A 19,087-nucleotide genomic window follows, 5' to 3' on the forward strand; every position below is an offset into this window, starting at 1 on the left:
TCGCTTCAATTTCCCCAGTGGTAGGAAAGGCTCAAGAACCACTCCTTCTCCAGTGGAATAAACTGATTCTGTCTGTCATATGTCTGGGATCAAGCTAAGGTGAAATTTGGGTTCCCTTACCTTTTCCCAGTTGTAAGTGGACTATTTGAACTTGTATTAAATTAACTTACTGGACTTTGCTTCTGAAGAAATAGGAAGTCCTACCCACCATCTTAGACCAAGGCAGTTTGTATTTTATCCTTTTTAAGGTGGAGCATGAAAGTCAAAATGAACAGTCATACTCTGATTACTGTGTCTCATTTCACATAAATTGCCTTTATGAAGACCCGTAGGAGAAGGTTTCTTCCTAGGTCTCAGTACCAGAGAAAGCTCTGATTCTAAAGCAAAAAAAAAAAATTTTTACCTTACAAACACTGATTTTTTTTTTTTTTTACAACTTACTGCTTTTCTTCTGGCTGCTGGAACAAAGAAACTTACAAAAACAGAGCTTACAACTCACCTCAACCAACTACTTAAATCTATATTTATCTAATACTGTATTTTTTCTTTAAAAATTACCCCAAATCCTATTTTTTTAAAGTGGTGCAAACAAGTAGTCATTTTATTCTCTTACCTCTTACCCGAGGCACTTTGGAACCTGGTTGTATCCCTGCGTAGGCTTATTTTGTTACTTCCACAAATGCCGTGATTCTTACTGGCATTTTTATTATACACGTACAACCTACTTTATTCATCTGGAAGGAAACCTTAGTGTTTTTAAAGAGGAAAACTTCACAATATGCTTAAACAGTTCGGGGCAGCCTGCATGTAGAATGAGCGTTAGACCAGAAGCCAAAAGACAAGTTTCATTCTTGTCGCTACCACTTTCTGAGTGTTGCTGGACAAATCAGCCTCTCTCTGGGCCTGATATCCTTATCTGAAGAGAAGTTGAGCATGATTGCCAAGACCGCTCTGGCTCTGATGTTTTGTGAGGCCATGGGGCATCATGTAGAGAGGAAAAGATTATAAGACCAGGCCACTGCCCTGGCTCGCCACCACAGGCAGCATTTCGGGCCGCACTGAATCCACCCCATACTTTAGCAAGAGGATGCTGTGAGCAGTCCGGGAGCTTGCTCAGTGAGGAGAAAGGACAAATCATTCATGTTCAACCGCAGGCAGCCCCTGAGTCACCTCGACAGGCAGTGGCAGGTAGCTGCAGTGGAGAAAGCCTATTTTGGGAGCTCTGGTGCCCAGTGACAGACACGATTCAACTCTGAGGGAGCTGGGGAAGCCCCAAATGCAAGGCGCGTCTGAGTGACTTGTGTAGTGATGAGCCTTTACCTCTGAATGCATTCCAAGTATAAATGTATGTCTACTCATTGTTTTGTATTAATGTTCACTTAGATGTCTTCTTGAAAACTTGTATGTGAAATAAATGTCTAAAATAAATGACTCCCGTTGGTTTTTGCCATAATTTGAAGGCTGTCTTCTATCAAGGAAAAAGGGAACTTATCCAAGGGATAATAAAAGCTGATCCTCGTAGCTCAAGAGAATTTCAGTTTCTTTCCAGCCCACTGTTCTCCCCGCAGCTAGCAGGGATCTCTTGGGAGTCCACACCTATTCCTGTGCTGCAGTCCTCTGATAGTTGTCACTGCCATTGTCCCAGAAAATGTTTGGCTCTAATTCTAGAGTGGAGTTAGTCTTGGAGGCACACACTGTGTGTGTTCTTGGAGGGGCACTCAACCACAGCCTCTGCTGCTGGAACAAGTCTTGACATGATTTCCCCAGATACGGTGGTGCCTTTGGTTTACTATTTGATTTAAAGAGTCCCAGTGGCTTCCACTTAGCCCTTCTTCCCATAACAACTCCAACTCCATGGGTCATAGAGTCAGTGTAGAGATTTTGTCACTTGCCGAGGATGTATTTCCAACTATACTCTTAGAAACTGTAAGAATCATAGGATGGATTTAGAGCCAGTTCACCTAGACATGAGGTAGATTCCAGACAAAGTGTATCTCTCACCTGGACTTTATAAGCAGCCAACTGCAATAGCACCCAAGGTTCTCAAGAATTATAACTGCTCAGGGTCAGTATCTGCGAGTCCCTCTACATCTTCTATATTTTCCTTGAGTAAATGGCCACAACGTTTTTAGAGGAAACAGAGACAAAGGCTCAGAATAGGGACTTCCCTGATGGTCCAGTGGTTAAGAATCTGTCTTGCAATGCAGGGGATGCCGGTTTGATCCCTAGTCAGAGAACCAAGATCCCACATGCCACAGGGCTACTGAGCCCACGTGCCACAACTAGAGAGAAGCCCGCGCACTGCAATGAAAGATCTTGTGTGCCACAACTAAGACTGAATGCAACCAAAAACTAAATATTAAAAAGAAAAAAATGGCTCAATATTCATGTGCGTTGTTACATCATAATTGTTCCACAAGATTACCTGATCTTCCATTCCTTTATAGAGATTTAAGTCTGTGAACTGACCCACGTGTGGGAGTTAGATGAGAGACTTTAAATCTCTAAGGGGAAAAAAAATCTCTAAGGCTACAAATTTTCAATTCCTATAAACCAGTTAAGGCAATTAGATTTTAAGGGAGGAGAATGAATGCTTTGTGTCTCAAACACCAAAAGGAACAAAGCTAGTCACAACCTCCAAACACCATGGTGGGTCCAGGGACTCAGAAGGGAAGCAATGGTTTTGGGTCCCAAGAGAGGCGAATGCCTGAACCCACTTTGAGGTGGTAGGACTCTGGAGGAAAATGGCAGTGTGGGGATAGAGGGGATGGGGGCAAGACCCGAAAGGCCCGGCCTTAAGAGTTGCTTGGATACATGAGCATGGAGCCGGTGGAGCACACAGGTGTGCTTGGTGTGGAAGTGGTGGAATTGTCAGTAAACAACCCCTCTTTCTAGAAACCACCCTGGCCGAGACAAGTGTGACCGACTCAGCTATAAAATGGCAGCTGCAGCAGGCACAAAGTAAAAAGTTAGAGCAGGAAGACCATGGGCAGATGAATGGATAAGGGAGATGTGGTATAATATACAATGGAATATTAGCCATAAAAATGAATAAAATAATGCCGTTTGCAGCACATGGATGGACCTAGAGATTATCATACTGAGTGAAGTAAGTTAGACAAAGACAAATATATCACTTATATGTGGAATCTTAAAAAATGATACAAATGAACTTATTTACAAAACAAGAAATAGACTCACAGACACAGAAAACAAATTTATGGTTACCAAAGGGGAAAGGGTGTGGGGAAGGATAAATTAGGAGGTTGGGATTAACAGATATACACTATTATAGATAAAACAGATAAACAACAAGGACCTACTGTATAGCTCAGAGAACTGTATTCAATCTTTTAATAACCTAAAATGGGGCTTCCCTGGTGGCACAGTGGTTGAGAATCTGCCTGCTAATGCAGGGGACACGGGTTCAAGCCCTGGTCTGGGAGGATCCCACATGCCACGGAGCAACTAGGCCTGTGAGCCACAACTACTGAGCCTGCGCGTCTGGAGCCTGTGCTCCACAACAAGAGAGGCCGCGATAGTGAGAGGCCCACGCACCGTGATGAAGAGCGGCCCCCGCTTGCCACAACTAGAGAAAGCCCTCGCACAGAAACAAAGACCCAACACAGCAAAAGTAATAACCTAAAATGGAAAAGAATCTGAAAAGGTATATATATATAAAACTGAATCACTTTGCTGTACACCTGAAACTAACACAGCATTGTAAATCAACTATACTTCAATAAAAATTTTTTTAATATTAAAAGTAAAATAAAGCGATTTCCCTAGTGGTCCAGTGGTTAAGATTCCATGCTCCCAGTGCAGGGGGCCTGGGTTCGATCCCTGGTCAGGGAACTAGATCCCCATGCTGCAAGTAAGACCTGGCACAGCCAAATAAATAATTAAATTTTTAAAAAATAAAATTAAAAGTTAGGACATGAAGGTAGAAGATTGGCATACTTCCCCTTTGGATTGCTTGAACTCTCAGAGTTCTTGGACAGTCTGGTGAGGGAAGATGCGAGAACATAATACTAGGCTTCTCAACAACACAGAATATGAGGACTCAAGCCGATTCTCACAAACGGAAATGAATCAGTACTTGTGCCCCAAGGGTATAAAGCAGCACATGCCTGCTGCAGTAGAAAAAAACCCTAGCGAGTGTGTCCAAAATCCTGGATTCTAATTGAGCTCTGCCACTAGATCACTGTGTGATTATAGTCAAATTATTTAGCTCGCCTCTCTGGGTTTTGGGATTGGACAGCATGAGTGCTTCCCAACATTTTCCCTTCAAGAGGCCCAAAGATCCTTATATGAAGATAGTTGATTGAGAAAATACATGCGTGCAAAGTCCGTTTAGAATCTTCTTGCCAGAGCTCCGCTCCCTTGCCATGATTCTGATACCTGCACATTTCAAAACCTTTGATTAGAGGGACTTCCCTGGCAGTCCAGTGGTTAACACTCCACTGCAGGGGGCACGGGTTTGAACCAAGATCTTGCGTGCCACACAGTGCCGGGGAAAAAAAAATTTTGATTAGACAATAATAAATATAAGAGCTATCACACTGTCCACTTACTAGGTATGAGGCATTGTGCTAATGCTTTACAAACACGTATCCTCACAAACATTCTGAGGCAGGTTTCCCCTTTTAAGGAAACTGAGGCTGAGAGAAGTTCAATAACTTCTTCAAACTTATACAGCAAAAAAGCCAATGTTCTGAGATTTAAACTTGGATCTTTCTCGGAATCCAAACTCGTAGCAACTGCTTTTTACTACTGCCATAGAGTTTCCAGCTCTAACATCCTAAAATTCTGTGACCTCGTTGTTCCTGAGAAGACAGGAGGTGGGGTGGAGGTAAACTTAGGTGATCTGGGTCAATTTTGGATTCTCCTCTGTAGGGTCAGAATGAATCTGAGAGTCCTTAGGACCCGCCTATGCCATTCTTTCAGTCAACAAGTACTCAGTCCCTTCTGTACAGCAGTGAGCCCAATAATGTGGAATCACAAAGAGGAATTAACATCGATCTTCCTCTTGAGAGCTTGTGGTCTAGAAATGGATATGAAGAGCGGGACTTGAAATCCAATTGCAAGTTAGGAGTGAGAGGAGTTATCATACACGTGCTTCTGTCCCCCTCTTCATGGGGGACTAAGGGGCAAGTAGTCAGGTGACATACTGTCCCTTATGAACCCTGCAGTCAAACGTACCTTATATTTTGGCTCCACCAATGTACTAAGTATGTGACTCTGGGTAATGTCATCTCTTAGGATCTCCATTTGCTCCTCTGGAAAATGGGAAGAGTAAGAGTGGCTACCTGTATTCATTTCCTGAGGCTGTCCCTAGAAATGACCACAACCTCGGTGACTTAAAAAAACAGGTATTTATTCTCTCACCATTCTGGGGGCCAAAAGTCTGAAATCAGGGCGTCAGCAGTCCACACTCCCTCCAAAGGCTGCGGGGAGAACCCTTCCTTGCTTCTTCTAGCTCTTGGTGACTCCTGGTGCTATCATGTGATACCATAACTCTGCCTCGGTCCTTCCATATGGCCACCTTCTCTGTGTCCTTTTCTGTCTCTTATAAGGACACTTTCATTGGATTTAGGGCCCACCCTAATCCAGTATGGTTCGTCTTGACCCTTACTTTACTTGGGTCTGCAAAGCCCTTGTTTCCAAACAAGGTCACATTCTGAGGTTCCAAGTGGACATGAATTTAAGTGGGGACACTATTCAACCCACTACACTACCTCATGGGATTGTTGTGTGAGGACTAAATGAAATATGCATGGAAAGCATTCTGCACAGTGCCGAGCACATAATAAACAATAAACGTTAGCTGTACACGTGTACGCATGTGTGTGTATGGCTGTGTGTATATACACGTATATATATATGTAACTATTTTGTTATTTACTAGATTTACCAAAGGTTGATTTCATTATTTCGCCAAAGGATGTAGTAACTTTTAATGTTTTTCTCTCTTTGTGAGTTTTCTAATGTGTTGTTTCTGATTTCAAACTTTTACTGAACATTTACTGCATGCTAGGTGCCGTGTTAAGTCCTTCCCATTGCATTAACTCATTGGACCCACACAATATGCCTGCTGCTGAGGAAACTGAAGCTCAGAGAGCTTAAATAACTTGCCCAGGCAGGGTCACACAGCTAGTAAGTGTGGTGAAGCTGGGATCTGAACCCAGGTTCAGCTGACTCCAGAGTCCTACTTCTTAACTGAAGTAGGTCCATCAGCGCGTACGCTGGGTCTTGAATTTGCCTTCATTGAGTTCTTTGCCTTTCCTCTCTTCACTTGGGTTCTTTGAGCACATCATTTACCATCCTTTCCTATCAGCCTATTCATTTGATCTACTGGATAAATTACAAGTTCTTACTAGATGTTCTTCCAGCAAAGACTCATCCTTTCCTGACTAACCCTAACGGCTCTTCCTATTATTGCACAGTTTCCCTGTTAACAATTCTGTTTGTTCTTAACCCCATGAGTTAATGTTCGCTATTTGTCTTTTCTTTTTTTTTTTTGCGGTACGCGGGCCTCTCACTGTTGTGGCCTCTCCCGTTGCGGAGCACAGGCTCCGGACGTGCAGGCTCAGCGGCCATGGCTCACGGGCCCAGCCGCGGATCTTCCCGGACCGGGGCACGAACCTTTGTCCCCTGCATCGGCAGGCGGACTCTCAACCACTGCGCCACCAGGGAAGCCCCTGCTATTTGTCTTTAAGTGCAGCTATATGTCTTAAGATTACATGAACAGTATAAGAGCCCAGACTCTGGAGCCAGACCACTGGGATTTGAATCTCAGCTCTGCCACTTCCTGAGTGACCTTGAGTAAGTAATTTGACTTCTCTATGCCTCACTTTCCTCATATATAGCATGAAAAAAAAAATAATAACAATAATATGTACCTGTACAGTTGTGAAAATGAAATAAATTACCACATGTTTCGAACACAAAGCAGATCCTGGCATGTAGAAAGTGCTCAATTAGTGTCAGTAGCTATTTTTACAATTACCTTCACATCATTGAACACAGGTTGTCTGAGTAGCTCTTCTCTTTAGGTTTGTTGTTATTGAAATTTATTATTCTCTTTTTCTCCAAAATGTCTTGGATATTTGGGTAGTGACCATTTTCTCAACAGGCAATCTCTCATTGCATTGGTAATATTCTCCAGTGAGTATTTTCTTCCTTTTTACTCAGGTGAGTATTTTGCTTGTCTGGTAGAAGTGGGTGATGTTTTTGTTCGTTGTTGAGAATTATTTTTCCCTAGCACCCCTTTGCGGTGTTAGAATGATCACCTTCCATAAATTACCCATAGATTCTTGTAGAGAAGATACACACTATTTTTAAGGTGTGAACTTCAGAACGTGCCTTTTTATTCTTTTTTTATCCTTAGTTATTCACTATACTCATATCTTCCATCTAAATGCCTCTGTCTCTCCAGACCTGTATTATGCCACGTTATATATTTCCTTGGGAAATCCTTGCAGCTCTGGTCCACCCCCATACCCACCCGCATCCCCAGCTGGAGTGCCATGAGTGGGTCAGTCCATGTCCTGGATAGCTTTGGGCACTAAACCATGCCCTGGAGTCTGCACTGGGCTCTTCTGCAGGGTCTTGAGGTCTGTGATCTGGAACTGATTCTGACCAGAGTCCAAACTGGACTCCAGAACGGACTCTGAGCTCCGGACAGAGCTCCCTTGGCGCTGGCTGAGAGGGAGACGGGCTTTGGGTTGGTCTGCACTCTGAGTACCTGCCTTGGCCCTGGACTCTAAGCTGGGCTCGAGCTAATTAGACTCTGGACACCTAAAGCTCAACCCAGACTTTTGCTTCCCCCCCAGTGGTGTCCATTTCTGAAAGGAAAGGCCAGCCAGTGGGCACACAGAAGGAAACATTGGACTATTTATTGCAAAGCTAGATTGACAGCACAGGCCGCAAGGAAAAAGACCAAAGAAGGCCCTTCTATAACAGAGGAATCGGGGAACAAGAGAAGGAGAAAGGGGAGGAGGGAAGTGAGTGGAGACACATAAACGGCCACCTCTTCCACCCATTCTTCTGCTCCTGGGACCTTCCCTGTCAAGAAAAGCTCTTCTGTTGTGCTTGTTGCTATCTGTCTCTGGGCATTGCTGGCAACACATTCCCCAGGCTGAGGTCTCTGATGAGCACAAAGGAATTCGAAAGAACCAGCACATCTGAAAAGCCAGACCCAAGTCAGGGGAAGCGTATCAGTCACTTCTCAGAGCTCTGCCCCGGCAGGAAATGCAGACCTGTCTGGTCTGCAGTCCAGGACAGGTCCACTGAGGGCCCCTAGGGCAGCAGGAATTCCACCATCTCAGCTTCACCGCCCCTTAAGTATTAGGCGGGTTTTCCCATCTCCAATGAAGAACCTACAAAAAAGGTGGCCCAGTGAGGTCTCTGCATCTCTGGGAGAGACCCAACCCTCCATCAAATGTCTCCAGGCCCAGAATTCTCCAGAGAGACGCCTTCCTGAGCATCTCCAGCCTCAAGAGCCAGATCTCCCTGGGGAGAGGGAGAAACTCTTTCCTGTTGGGTCTCTAACCCTTTTCCTGAAGATCCCCATCTCCACCATTCTGAAAGCATCAGAGAATTACTTGTGATGCTTTTCATTAATCCATAGGCTAAGCCAGGACTGCAGACAGGCAGCGATGCAAGCAGTCTAGATCAGCTCAGCCCAGTGCCTGTCCTCGTCCAGACAGCGGGCACTGTACCTACTTGTATCCCTGCACAACCTGGAGCAGAAAGGAAGGACACTCTGGATCCTTGAGGTTCACCAGAAGAGAGCTGGAGGAGAAGCGGTCAAGCGGATATTATCCTTCTGATAACACTATCAACCTTCTTACCCATTGCCCAGCTCCAGGGAGCACTGCTCACATTGTGTCTTACGTGATTGGCATCTCATGACATGCATGCTCTTGGGGACACCACTAACATGGTGTTCTATGTGGACAGGGTCCCTTGAGTTGTACAACACCCCTGTGGGGAGCTCTTTCTCCCCTACTTTCAGTCCATACAGTTGTTCAGGTGAGGCTGACCTCACCCCAACTCCAGGATAAGATTCATGCTCCAGACATAGCCAATAAGAGTGCCTGGCCCCATGGCTAGAGATCGATTCAGAGGTAGACATGGCCCAAGCTGGACCAGTCCAACTCAGAGAACAGCAGAGCCAGGACCTTTGTAAGAGCTGTTGTTCTGTTTCCAGCTATTAACCTGCTAGGATGTAAGTCTGGAGTGCCTGGTGGGCATCTTTGCCTCTACTGGAGAGCCTATCCAAGCATGAAATCTACCCAGAGGACAGTAGAGCCTAAAAAGACCAAGCCCTGAAGACACTGTCTGAGCTCCCACCAAAGCCAGGGCCACTTGTGAACTTTTCAATTATGTGAGCCAACGAGTTCCCCTTTATGATGAAAGCTGTGTTCAGGTGGATTTCTGTCACTTGCCACCAAAGGTCTCAGAGCCATAATCTTTGCCTCTGAAGAAGGCTTCCTCTTCTCTTCTCCAAACCCAAGCGAGACCCTAGCCCTCTAGACCTGGATGTTCTAGGAACTGTCACCATGCCCACCAGATGGGCCATGACCCTGTGTCACATTCCTACCTGATGAGCACTCCTACAAGCAGGCTGGCCAGGAGCGGGCCCAGCCAGTAGATCCAGTGGAAGTCCCAATGGTTGGCCACCACAGCCGGTCCAAAGGCACGGGCAGGATTCATGCAGGCTCCAGACACAGCTCCCCTACAAACACCCAGCCACAATGGTCGGCAGAATCTCAGTCAAGGAGCTCCGACTCACCCAAGTTCATTTCCCCAAGTAGGCCTAAGTCACACGCTACCCAGAAACCCCCTCTAAGCTACCATATCATGGCAATCTGGGAGGTTCCAAAGTGAAAGGCTTGACCCCCTCCCCAGAGTCCTCCCTACAGTCTGCCACTCCCCACACACCCTTCTAGAAGAATGGGCAGCAAGTAGTGCCTGTTCAGTGATGGCAGGAAGGAAGATGGATCTACTCCTCCTCCAGAGTTGATAAGGCAAAGTAAGCAGTTTTCAGCTATATGAACTTTGGGGTCAAGCAGACCTAGATTCAAAACCCAGCCCAGCTATTTCTAGCTATGACCTTTGTTTAACCTCTCTGTGTTTCAGCTGAGATGAAAGTACATACCTCATAGAGCTCATGTTTCTCCAAGTGCTAACTCTAATCTAGCTGACCTGGTTGAGGCCTTCGTTGCACCACAAGCTAGGGACCCAGCATCTCCCGAAGAGGGACTGTTCCCCAAGAGCACCTCTCTAGTCCCGGCGTCTGTACCTTGCCCCATTCACTCAAGCTGGGGTCCTCACTCAGGCCTCACCCCTCACAGACCCCACCTGTGGCCAGCAGCCAAAGCCAACTGGATGAGTCAGTAGGCTTACAAGTGAACCAAAAGCCACTAGGAGGCATCAAAGCACTGCCACAGCTCTGCACATGCATTTCCCCAGACTCCACCTCCTAAAGGATGACTTAGGGCTGGAGGCAGAGCAGAGAAAGGCTACACTTGGTCCTGTGTCCAAGAAGAAAGGAAGGAGTTGGCCTGTAGGAAGGAGCTCCCTCATCCCCTATATTTAGCAGGGGCCCTTGTCCTAGATCTCTCATTTAATTTGCCACTTCCCAATGACCTTAAATAAGTCACTTGTGTCCTCTCTGAGCCCCAGTTTCCTCATATATAAAAGGGAAGAAATAATCCTTTGTCTCCTTAATGCCTTCCCAAGCCTACTAAGAGGCTCTAGATAAATGAGACAACGGGTGTGGAAGCTCTTTGTAAGTCTGAGGCTAAAAACTGGCTGCCTGCTGGCAGGATAAACACAGTCCACAGAAATGGTTTATTGATACTACAAAAAGTAGAAAATTCACATAAAAATCCAGTCTTCTGACTTCCCTAGAATGAAATTAGAAGGGTTGCCCCAAGCCCATATTCCCACACAGCGATAACTTATCAGAGGTGCGTGGTGGTGGCCTCCTTAGATGCCACAGTCCCCACCATTCCCTGTTGTGTGCCTCCCGCCAGCCCACTTCCCCCGTTTACATTACCTGTGTGGCTTCTATTGGCAACCCTCAGGTAAGCTCAGCAGACCTGCCCTCCTCCAGGGGCGAGCCTCAGCCCAGGTCTAAGCACTGTGGTCCCACAGCCAAGGGGCACTCACCCTGCTAGGATGTCCACGGTGACAGAGAAGCCGATGGAGAATGGGGCCAGAGGACCCTGCGTCTTCTCGTTTATGGTGCCCAGGCATACAGCCAGTGCCAGCAGTGCCGTCAGGATGATCTCTGCCACCACTGCCCCCGTCACTTGCCTGGGCTCCTGGACCGTCACGAAGGCTGCCCCAGACGCGTTCCAGAACCTCTCCTCGGAACTCACCGCCTGCAGTGAGCAGTGCTCAGCCTCATGTTGCCGGTGGAGAGACAGCTGGGAGCTGACGGGAGGGGCCCCATCCTTTTGAACCAGGGAAGGGTCCTGTCCAATGTGCAGTCAGACATATCTGGACCCACATCCCAGCTCCACCAGTTCCTACAGTGCGGCTTTGCCTGAGCTATTGGACTTCCCTAAGCCTCATTTTGCTCTTCTGTAAATGGGGATAACCCAGCGGTGGCTCCAGGTACTGTAGGCCTGAAGGGTATGTAACTTATATGACCCTCTTTGAGAAAGAATACTAAAATACCTTATTTTTACAAACTCTGCAAACACACATACCCAGGTAAACACATTACCAGCCCCCTAAAAGGCCACTTCGAAGGGATGAGAAGAGCCCTGAAGCTTAAGCCCCATTGGCTTCCCAGGAAATCGGCCTTGGGGTCATCACGACACCTGGGAAGGGAAGACTGCAGTGCAGACAAGCTTCTGGACCCGGGACTCAAATCCAGGCTCAGTTGCTCCCCAGTTCATTTGAACTTGGGCAAATTATTGCCTTCTCTGTGCCTCTGCTTCCGCCTCTGTAAAGTAGGTATGGTCATGGTAATAGCCCTGGGCCCAGGTGGGGAGTGCTCTTTAAGGACTGATGCAGGCTTCTAGTCAAGTTGGAGATTAAATGAGAGGATTCTACCAAGTGCTCGGGGAGGGGGGAGGGCACCCAGTGAATGACCACTTCTGCCCCACACTGGTCTCCACCATGTTGGACAAGTTTACAAGTGACCAGGCCTGAGGGAGAGTCCCAGCACTGCTTTCCACTGGGAATCAGAGCAGCAAGGTCCGGGCCCCGTTCTAAACAGACAGGGGAGCAGGGTCTCAAATGGGGGCACAGGGAGACCAGGGCAGGGACGACAGCAAGATGGGATTCGAGACCAAAGTCTGCAATGGGCAGCGCTTAGAGCCACAGACCAAACCCCAGGCAAGCCAACAGGGTGCCCCCTTCACCCCTTCCCACCTCCCCACTCCCTCCAATCCCACCCCCAACACAAGCCAAGCAAGGCTTCCAATTTGAAGGGTCCCTGGTTGAGACTTCAAAACAGCAGGAAGGAAAGAGAGAGAAGGAAAGAAGGAAACAAGGAAGTCAGGCAGGCAAAGAGGGAGGAGGGAAGTCCTTCCATGGAGTTACGTGTAGAGCTATAGAAATTCTGTGGCTTGAGAGGAAGAGCTAGCCTTCCTACCGCAATGGGAGGATTCCAGTAATTTGAGCATTAACTCCCATTTAAGGCAGAGTAGCTCAGTTTAAAGGCAGGCAAACTGGAGAACACACAGAGAAGTCAGTTCAGGAGTTTCTCGAGGAGAATAACCCTGTGTATCCTGTACCCTCAGACAGTGCTTAGTGAGATGTTTGTAGCATGAATGAAGTGAATGAATGAATGAACGAAAAAACTAGAATTGTCTAAATCCAGAAGTGGACTCAGGAACAGAAACCTTGAGTCCTGAATTCCGCTTCCTGGTCTGTCTAGGGAGGGCTGTGTCCAGACACAGACAGAACAGGGTGGGTTTGGAGGAAACCAAAGGCCCTTTGAGTGTCCCCTCCAAGGTAGAAAGGTCCACCCAATCTCATTGGAGGCAACAGGAAAAGAACTGGACAGGACTTCCCTGGTGGCGCAGTGGTTAACAATCTGCCTGCCAATGCAGGGGACATGGGTTCGAGCCCTGCTCCGGGAAGATCCCACATGCCGCGGAGCAACTAAGCCCACGCGCCACAACTACTGAGCCTGCGCTCTAGAGCCCGCGAGCCACAACTACTGAGCCCGCGAGCCACAGCTACTGAGTCTAGAACCCGTGCTCCACAACAAGAGAAGCCACTGCCATGAGAAGCCCGTGCACTGCAAGGAAGAGTAGCCCCCACTCACCCCACAACTAGAGAAAGCCCAAGCGTGACAATGAAGACCCAACGCAGCCAATCAATCAATTTTTTAAAAAAGAACTGGACAGTCCCCACTCCTTGCCCCTCGCCCACCCCAGCAGCCCCATCAGAGCAAAAGCCCCCAGCCCAGCCCCCTGGGGGATCACCCACCTTGGCCAAGGCGGCCCCAATCAGCCCCCCACACAGCTGGGAGATCCAGTAGGGAAGGAGCATGATCAGGTGGAGGCCTCCGACCAGCACGGCTGCCAGGGACACTGCAGGGTTGAAGTGTCCACCGCTGTCACCCACAAAAGCAGAAGGAGTCGTGAGGCCGAGGCCCAGGCACTGGGTCCCGGCAGCCCCACCACCTCCCCAGGTGGCCTTGAGGGGCCGGAGTCTGTCAAGGGCAGCCCAGGTAGAAAACAGGCACCAAATTAAGCCCACTTTCCCCGAGGTGCCAAGTGGTGGGGGAGAGCCTGGGAGGGGAGGGCAGCACCATTCCCGTCCTACACCCAGACCCCAGGGTGGCCCAGACAAGAATACGGTGGGAAACTGTCCCTCGGCTCTTTCCAGAGCCCCTAAGAGCTGCATCCAGCCCTTCAGAGCCGTGGCCACAGGTCAGAATGAGACCCCAGGCTTCAAACTCACAGCCCAAGACAGGTATCCTGGCCTCCCCTTAGAAGAAACCAGGCCCTGAACAACAGCTCCTGATTGAACTCAACCAATGAAATTTTTTATTGGTGGAACTCAACCAGTAAAATTCCTATTTTTGGTCTGAAAGTGTGACTAGTGTTGCCTGTAAAATTGAGATTAGAGGTTCCTGGAAATGGCACTGGGAATCAGGATCGAGGCTAGAGGTTCATGATTAAGTTGGGATTGGGATCTGGAGTTTGGGATGTGAAGGGAATTAGACCAAGTCAAACCTAGGCCAAAGGGCTGGTTCAACTTGGCTGGTCCTTCCAGAGGTCACGGGCCAAGAGCCTTCCTTTTCACCAAGATGCTCAACCAGTCCAAGCCTCAGAGCCTAGAGGGCCCCCCAATGCCCTGCTACCCCCATTGGCATCCCATCCAGTCCCACTCAGATGAAGGAACTATCCTGAGAGGCTGGCTCACCAATCCCGCTGGTGCCTGGGATGGACACACCCAATAAGAGGGACAGTGACCCCAAGGCCCCCCATGTCAACCCAGATGTTTAGAGCCCACCAATGCGCCTGCCCACCCAACGGGCACAGGGCACTGAGCTGAGACTGGACAGAGGACCCTGGCTCTGGACACAGGGACTTTGTCCAACACGCTCACACTTCAGGACCAGCTGCCCCAACTTGTCAGGTGCAGCTCTGTGCACAGGCCCTTGGGTGAGCTTCCTGCAGGATCAGGAAGCACCAGCTGATCTCAGACTTGACCGGCAGGGAGAGGGGCAGCCAGGCTTACTTGGCCTCAATTCAGGTCCATGACCAAACTTAGCCTGGGCTCTGCCAAAGCAGAGAGGTGAAGGTGGAGGTGAGGTGGCCTCCTGCAGGAGGGAGACTTAGAACCCTCTCGGCCATCAGCCTCGCCACCAGGTCCCGCAGCCCAAACGGGGAGAGACACTGTCACTCAGAGTGTGGTTCTACCAGAAGGCTGGGACACTTCACACTCATTAACAGTAGAACAATCAAGACACCTTCTTAGCTTACTCATCCATGGCTTGCTCAACAAATACTTATTGAACACCTACTCTGGTGCTAGGTGCTGTGTCGGGCGCTCCAATAACCTCAGAGTCAGTGCTGGGCACACGGTAGGTACCGAATAAATATTTGTTGACAAAAAACAGATGGCTGAATAAAAGGCTGGCATTTCAGGTAGGCAGTCTCCTGCAGCGCAAAGTGATGTTCTCTCCTGCCAGCTGGCCTGGGTTCAAACCCTAGCTCTGCCACCGAAGAGCTGTATGACCGTGGGCAACTTACATAACCTCTCTGTGCCTCAGTGATCCCTACCTCGTAAAGGCTGTTGCAAAGATAATTAATACATGTTCATATAGAGTGCTAGCATATAGTTAGTACTCAATAAATATCAGCTATTATTACCATCCCCTTTTATTTCACTGAACATAGAGAGGTTCAGCTAATTGCCCTGGTCACCCAGCTAAGCAGTGACAAAGGTTGCCTTCAATCCCAGACCCATCGTCGAACAGAAGACTCTGTGTTTTTCATCCCACCTGCAGCTTCCCTTAGATATTTAAAGAGAAATGTTAAAGTTCTCTTTCTATTCTGCTTTTCTGGAAACAGTATTTCAATTTCCTTACTCAGATCTGTTTTCTGTGTGAGATTAAATACAGACCAACCAGGTTCTAGAGGCCCCTGACAGACACTCCATCCAAGACATTTGTCATTGTGGTTGGTTCTCCTGGGAGCCCACGACCTCCCGGTGGAGCTCCTGTCCAGGGGAGGGCTATGCAAGGGGAACTCTTCAGGCCTCCCTGCCCCCCCCCCGGCGGGTTCTTCTGCATAACTCTGCCTTACCCTAGGCTGGAGCAAAATGCCCCGTCCTAAAGGTAACAATAACACAGCAACCAACAGTGACTGAGCGCTTACTATAGACTAAGCTCTTCACATCATTTCATTCTCGTGCCTTCCCCAGGAGATGCTGGGTTTAGGACAGACAGCTTGGTTTGCCTCCTGGCTCTACCATGGGACTCTGGACGAGTTACCCGGCCTTTCTCCTTCATGTGTTGGCTTGAGAAATAAGATTTAGAAAATACTCCCACTGTTCGCATTTCATAGGTGGGAAGTTTGGGTTTGGGGAGTGACTTGGTCAAAGCCACAGAGCTCATAGGCTGAAGAGCCAGGATTCAAACCCAAGCAGCCTGACCCCTCGCCCAACCCACATTTTGCCCACACTGCTTTTGGGATCCTGGGCATGTGCCCAGGGGTCCCTGCCCACAGCTCTGCTCCCTGCCTGGCTCCCCAGGTTGGCACCAGGCAGAGTGCTCAGAGCTGTTCCCACCTGATACTCCCCAGCGTGGCGATGACCAAGCCCAGGGCCAGCCCATGGGCCAGTGCCGGCTGCAGCAGCCCAGTGTCGGTCCCGTTCTCGATGACCGACAGGCAGCCGATGAAGATGAACAGGGCAGAGCCCAGCAGTTCAACCAGGCAGGGCTGCACAAACCGCTCGTACCAGCACCCACGCCACCTGCCCCCCTCGCTGGGCTCCTTCACCTTGACGCCACCAAACTCCAGGTCACACATGGATGCAGCTGCCTGAAGGGGGGGAAACGGAGGGGGACACGGATGGGAGGAGAGTCCAGAAAGAAGCCCCCCAGTGCCCCAATCTTGAATTAATTCTCAGCAACTGCTTGGATGGCCAGGCTGCAGAGGAAGAGGCCAGCAGTGTACTCACCTCTGCAGACATCAGGGCGGAGGTGACTCAGGACGGGACTCTGGCCTGCGCTGGCTGGAAAACCCACACCTGCTCTCCCGGACAGGACACTCTTATCTCCAGGACCGGGGCTTCCAGCCCACTACAGGCTCTGCCCCTTTTAAAGGGCTACAGAGGCTCCCGAGGGTGTCAAGAAAGCAATAAAGCCCAGTAGGAGGCGGCCCTGAGGCCCAGGAGAGGAAACACTTTTTAACCTTAGCCAGGCAGGGCAGGGGGTGGCCAAGGATTGCTGAGCTTTCTGCCAGCAAAGGCAAAAGGCGTCGGCTTCGCTGCGTCACCTGGGGAGGGCTCCAGGTCTGCCCCAGCAGGAGATGGAGGGCCCTGATCGCCAGCTCCCTTGGTCACCACCGGGGCCCAGAGGAGACCCACGTGTGTGAGTGAACACAAGGAGGGTCCCGCCAGGGAAGTAACGGTAAACTCATCTTCAGTGATTTTTCCATGGACTTCTAAGGACACCTCCTTGTGTCTGAGGCCCCGGCACCTCCACAGACTCATGCTGATAGGCTGATCCAGGACTGAGGGTGTAGACGGATGACCATCTCTGGAGATTGCAGAGGCAATGGTAAAGCCTGTGGACTTTGGAAACAGGCTGCCTGGATTTCAATCCCAGCTCTTCCGTGAACCAGCTGAGTAACCTTGAGCAGTTGCTTACCCTCTCTGCACCTTACTTTTTCTCCCATGCAGCATGGATGATAGTGGTGATACCAATGACATTGGGTTGTGTGGCTTAAATTAGTTAAGATCATAAAGTGTTATGACAGAGTCAGACACACGATAAGCACAATACCAGTGCCTGCTGATTTAGAATATGTATTTATGTGAATATTTACTGAGCACTTTCTAAGTACTGGTCTAAGTACCTTATATGTATTATCTCATTTAAACTTCACAACAACCCCATGAGGTAGGTACTATTATTACAGCCACTTTACAGATGAGGAAGTGGAAATTCGGGAAGGTTAAGTTTCGCAGGATCACACAGCTTTTGTGATTGTGGGCTAAGTCACAAAAGGACAAATACTGTGTGATTCCACTTATGTGAGGTACCTAGAGTAGTCACATGCATAGAGACAGAAAGTAGCATGGTGGCTGCCTTGATCTGGGAGGAGGGGAGAATGAGGAGTTACTGTGTGATGGGTACCCAGTTTCAGTTGGGGAAGACGAAAAAGTTCTGGAGGTGTTGCACAACATGGATGTACTTAATATCACTGAACTATACACTTAAATGGTTAAAATGGTAAATTTTGTGTTACACATATTTTGAATTGAAAGAAAAAAAAAACCTGTGGGTAAAGCCACTACACTCACAACTGAAAGAAAAAAAACTTGTGGGTTAAGCCTTTCTAAGATGATGGATGGATGAATGGATGGATGGATGGATGGATGGATGATAGAAGAAGAGATGGATGGAAGGATCGGCAGATGGGTGGATGGATGGAAAGAAAGAAGGAAAGAAGGGAGGAAGGGAAGGAAAGAGAGATGGGTTTCCTTACTCATACATTCAAAGATGCTCATACATTCAGCAAATATTTACATACCTACTGTGAACCAGCCACTGTCCTAAGAGCTGGCAGGAAATGTAGCAGTGATCAAGACAAAGATGCTGTTTCGATGTTCATACATATAACTATTATCTGAGCATTGTATGTAGAGATAGAGAAGTAATGTCAGGGATAAGAGAATTTTAATGAAAATTTCCACCATTTATTGATAACTCATTACCCATCTAACGCTGTGCTAAGCGCTCTGCACACGTTCACAACAGCCCTGTAAGTCCTATGACTTCTTATCCCCATCTTCAGATGATAAAAATGAGGCACAAAGAAGTTGAAGAACCTGCTCAAGACCGTGTAGATGAAAAGCATCTGCTTCGGGACAGAAGTAGACGCCTCTGGACAAGGGTTTGACAGTTTGCTGAGAGCTCTTCGCAGCTCGAGGCCCTGGAACGCAGCGTCTCTATTGAACATTTGCATATCTCAGAAGGTTTGGGGGCTGCTCTCTTGCTGGTTATCTCGAGACCTGTTCTCTCCCTCCTCTGCACCCACAGCACATTGTACAAGATGTTTCTTATTCCCCTCCTCCCTGCAACATAAGATGGTTGTCCAACCCTCAACTCCCCCATCTCCCTCATTCTTTGCCCAAGTTCTGCCAAGTGCTGCTCCTGGAATATTTCTCTCCTGTTTTCACCCAAGCCTTCATCGGTTCTTACTTAGGCTCTTGAAAACAAATTAAATATTCACTATACACCTGCCAACTGCAGACCCTGCACTGGACACCACACATGCATTCCTTCAATAATTAATATTCACAATAATCTATTATTTTCCCACTTCACAGGTAGGAACTCCCAGCTGGTATTACTACAACTCCTCATCTGGTC

The 19,087-nt window shown here is 48.4% G+C and overlaps 1 protein-coding gene across 1 annotated transcript; it reads right to left on the reverse strand.

Moving 5' to 3' along the window:
• Window positions 1-8,306: 8,306 nt before the first annotated feature.
• On the reverse strand, window positions 8,307-16,752 carry AQP8 (aquaporin 8). Its single transcript, XM_024744619.1, has 6 exons — window positions 16,669-16,752; window positions 16,276-16,529; window positions 13,462-13,588; window positions 11,182-11,396; window positions 9,608-9,742; window positions 8,307-8,381 (listed from the first exon to the last, which is right to left on the reverse strand). The coding sequence occupies exons 1-6, from the start codon at window positions 16,678-16,680 to the stop codon at window positions 8,333-8,335; spliced, it is 792 nt and encodes a 263-aa protein (XP_024600387.1). The 5' UTR covers window positions 16,681-16,752; the 3' UTR covers window positions 8,307-8,332.
• Between the last annotated feature and the right edge of the window lie 2,335 nt (window positions 16,753-19,087).

This window comes from Neophocaena asiaeorientalis, unplaced genomic scaffold (assembly GCF_003031525.2).
Source record: "Neophocaena asiaeorientalis asiaeorientalis breed wild unplaced genomic scaffold, Neophocaena_asiaeorientalis_V1.1 scaffold91, whole genome shotgun sequence".
NCBI lineage: Eukaryota > Metazoa > Chordata > Mammalia > Artiodactyla > Phocoenidae > Neophocaena > Neophocaena asiaeorientalis.

Bases quoted from the DNA above. Each gene is read 5' to 3' on its own strand.
- AQP8 (XM_024744619.1), bottom strand. The intron at 11,397-13,461 runs GTGGGTGATCCC...TGCTCACTGCAG, and splicing joins TTGGGGCCGCCTTGGCCAAG to GCGGTGAGTTCCGAGGAGAG. The intron at 8,382-9,607 runs GTAGGAATGTGA...CCTTTTTTGTAG, and splicing joins CTTGTAGGAGTGCTCATCAG to GTTCTTCATTGGAGATGGGA.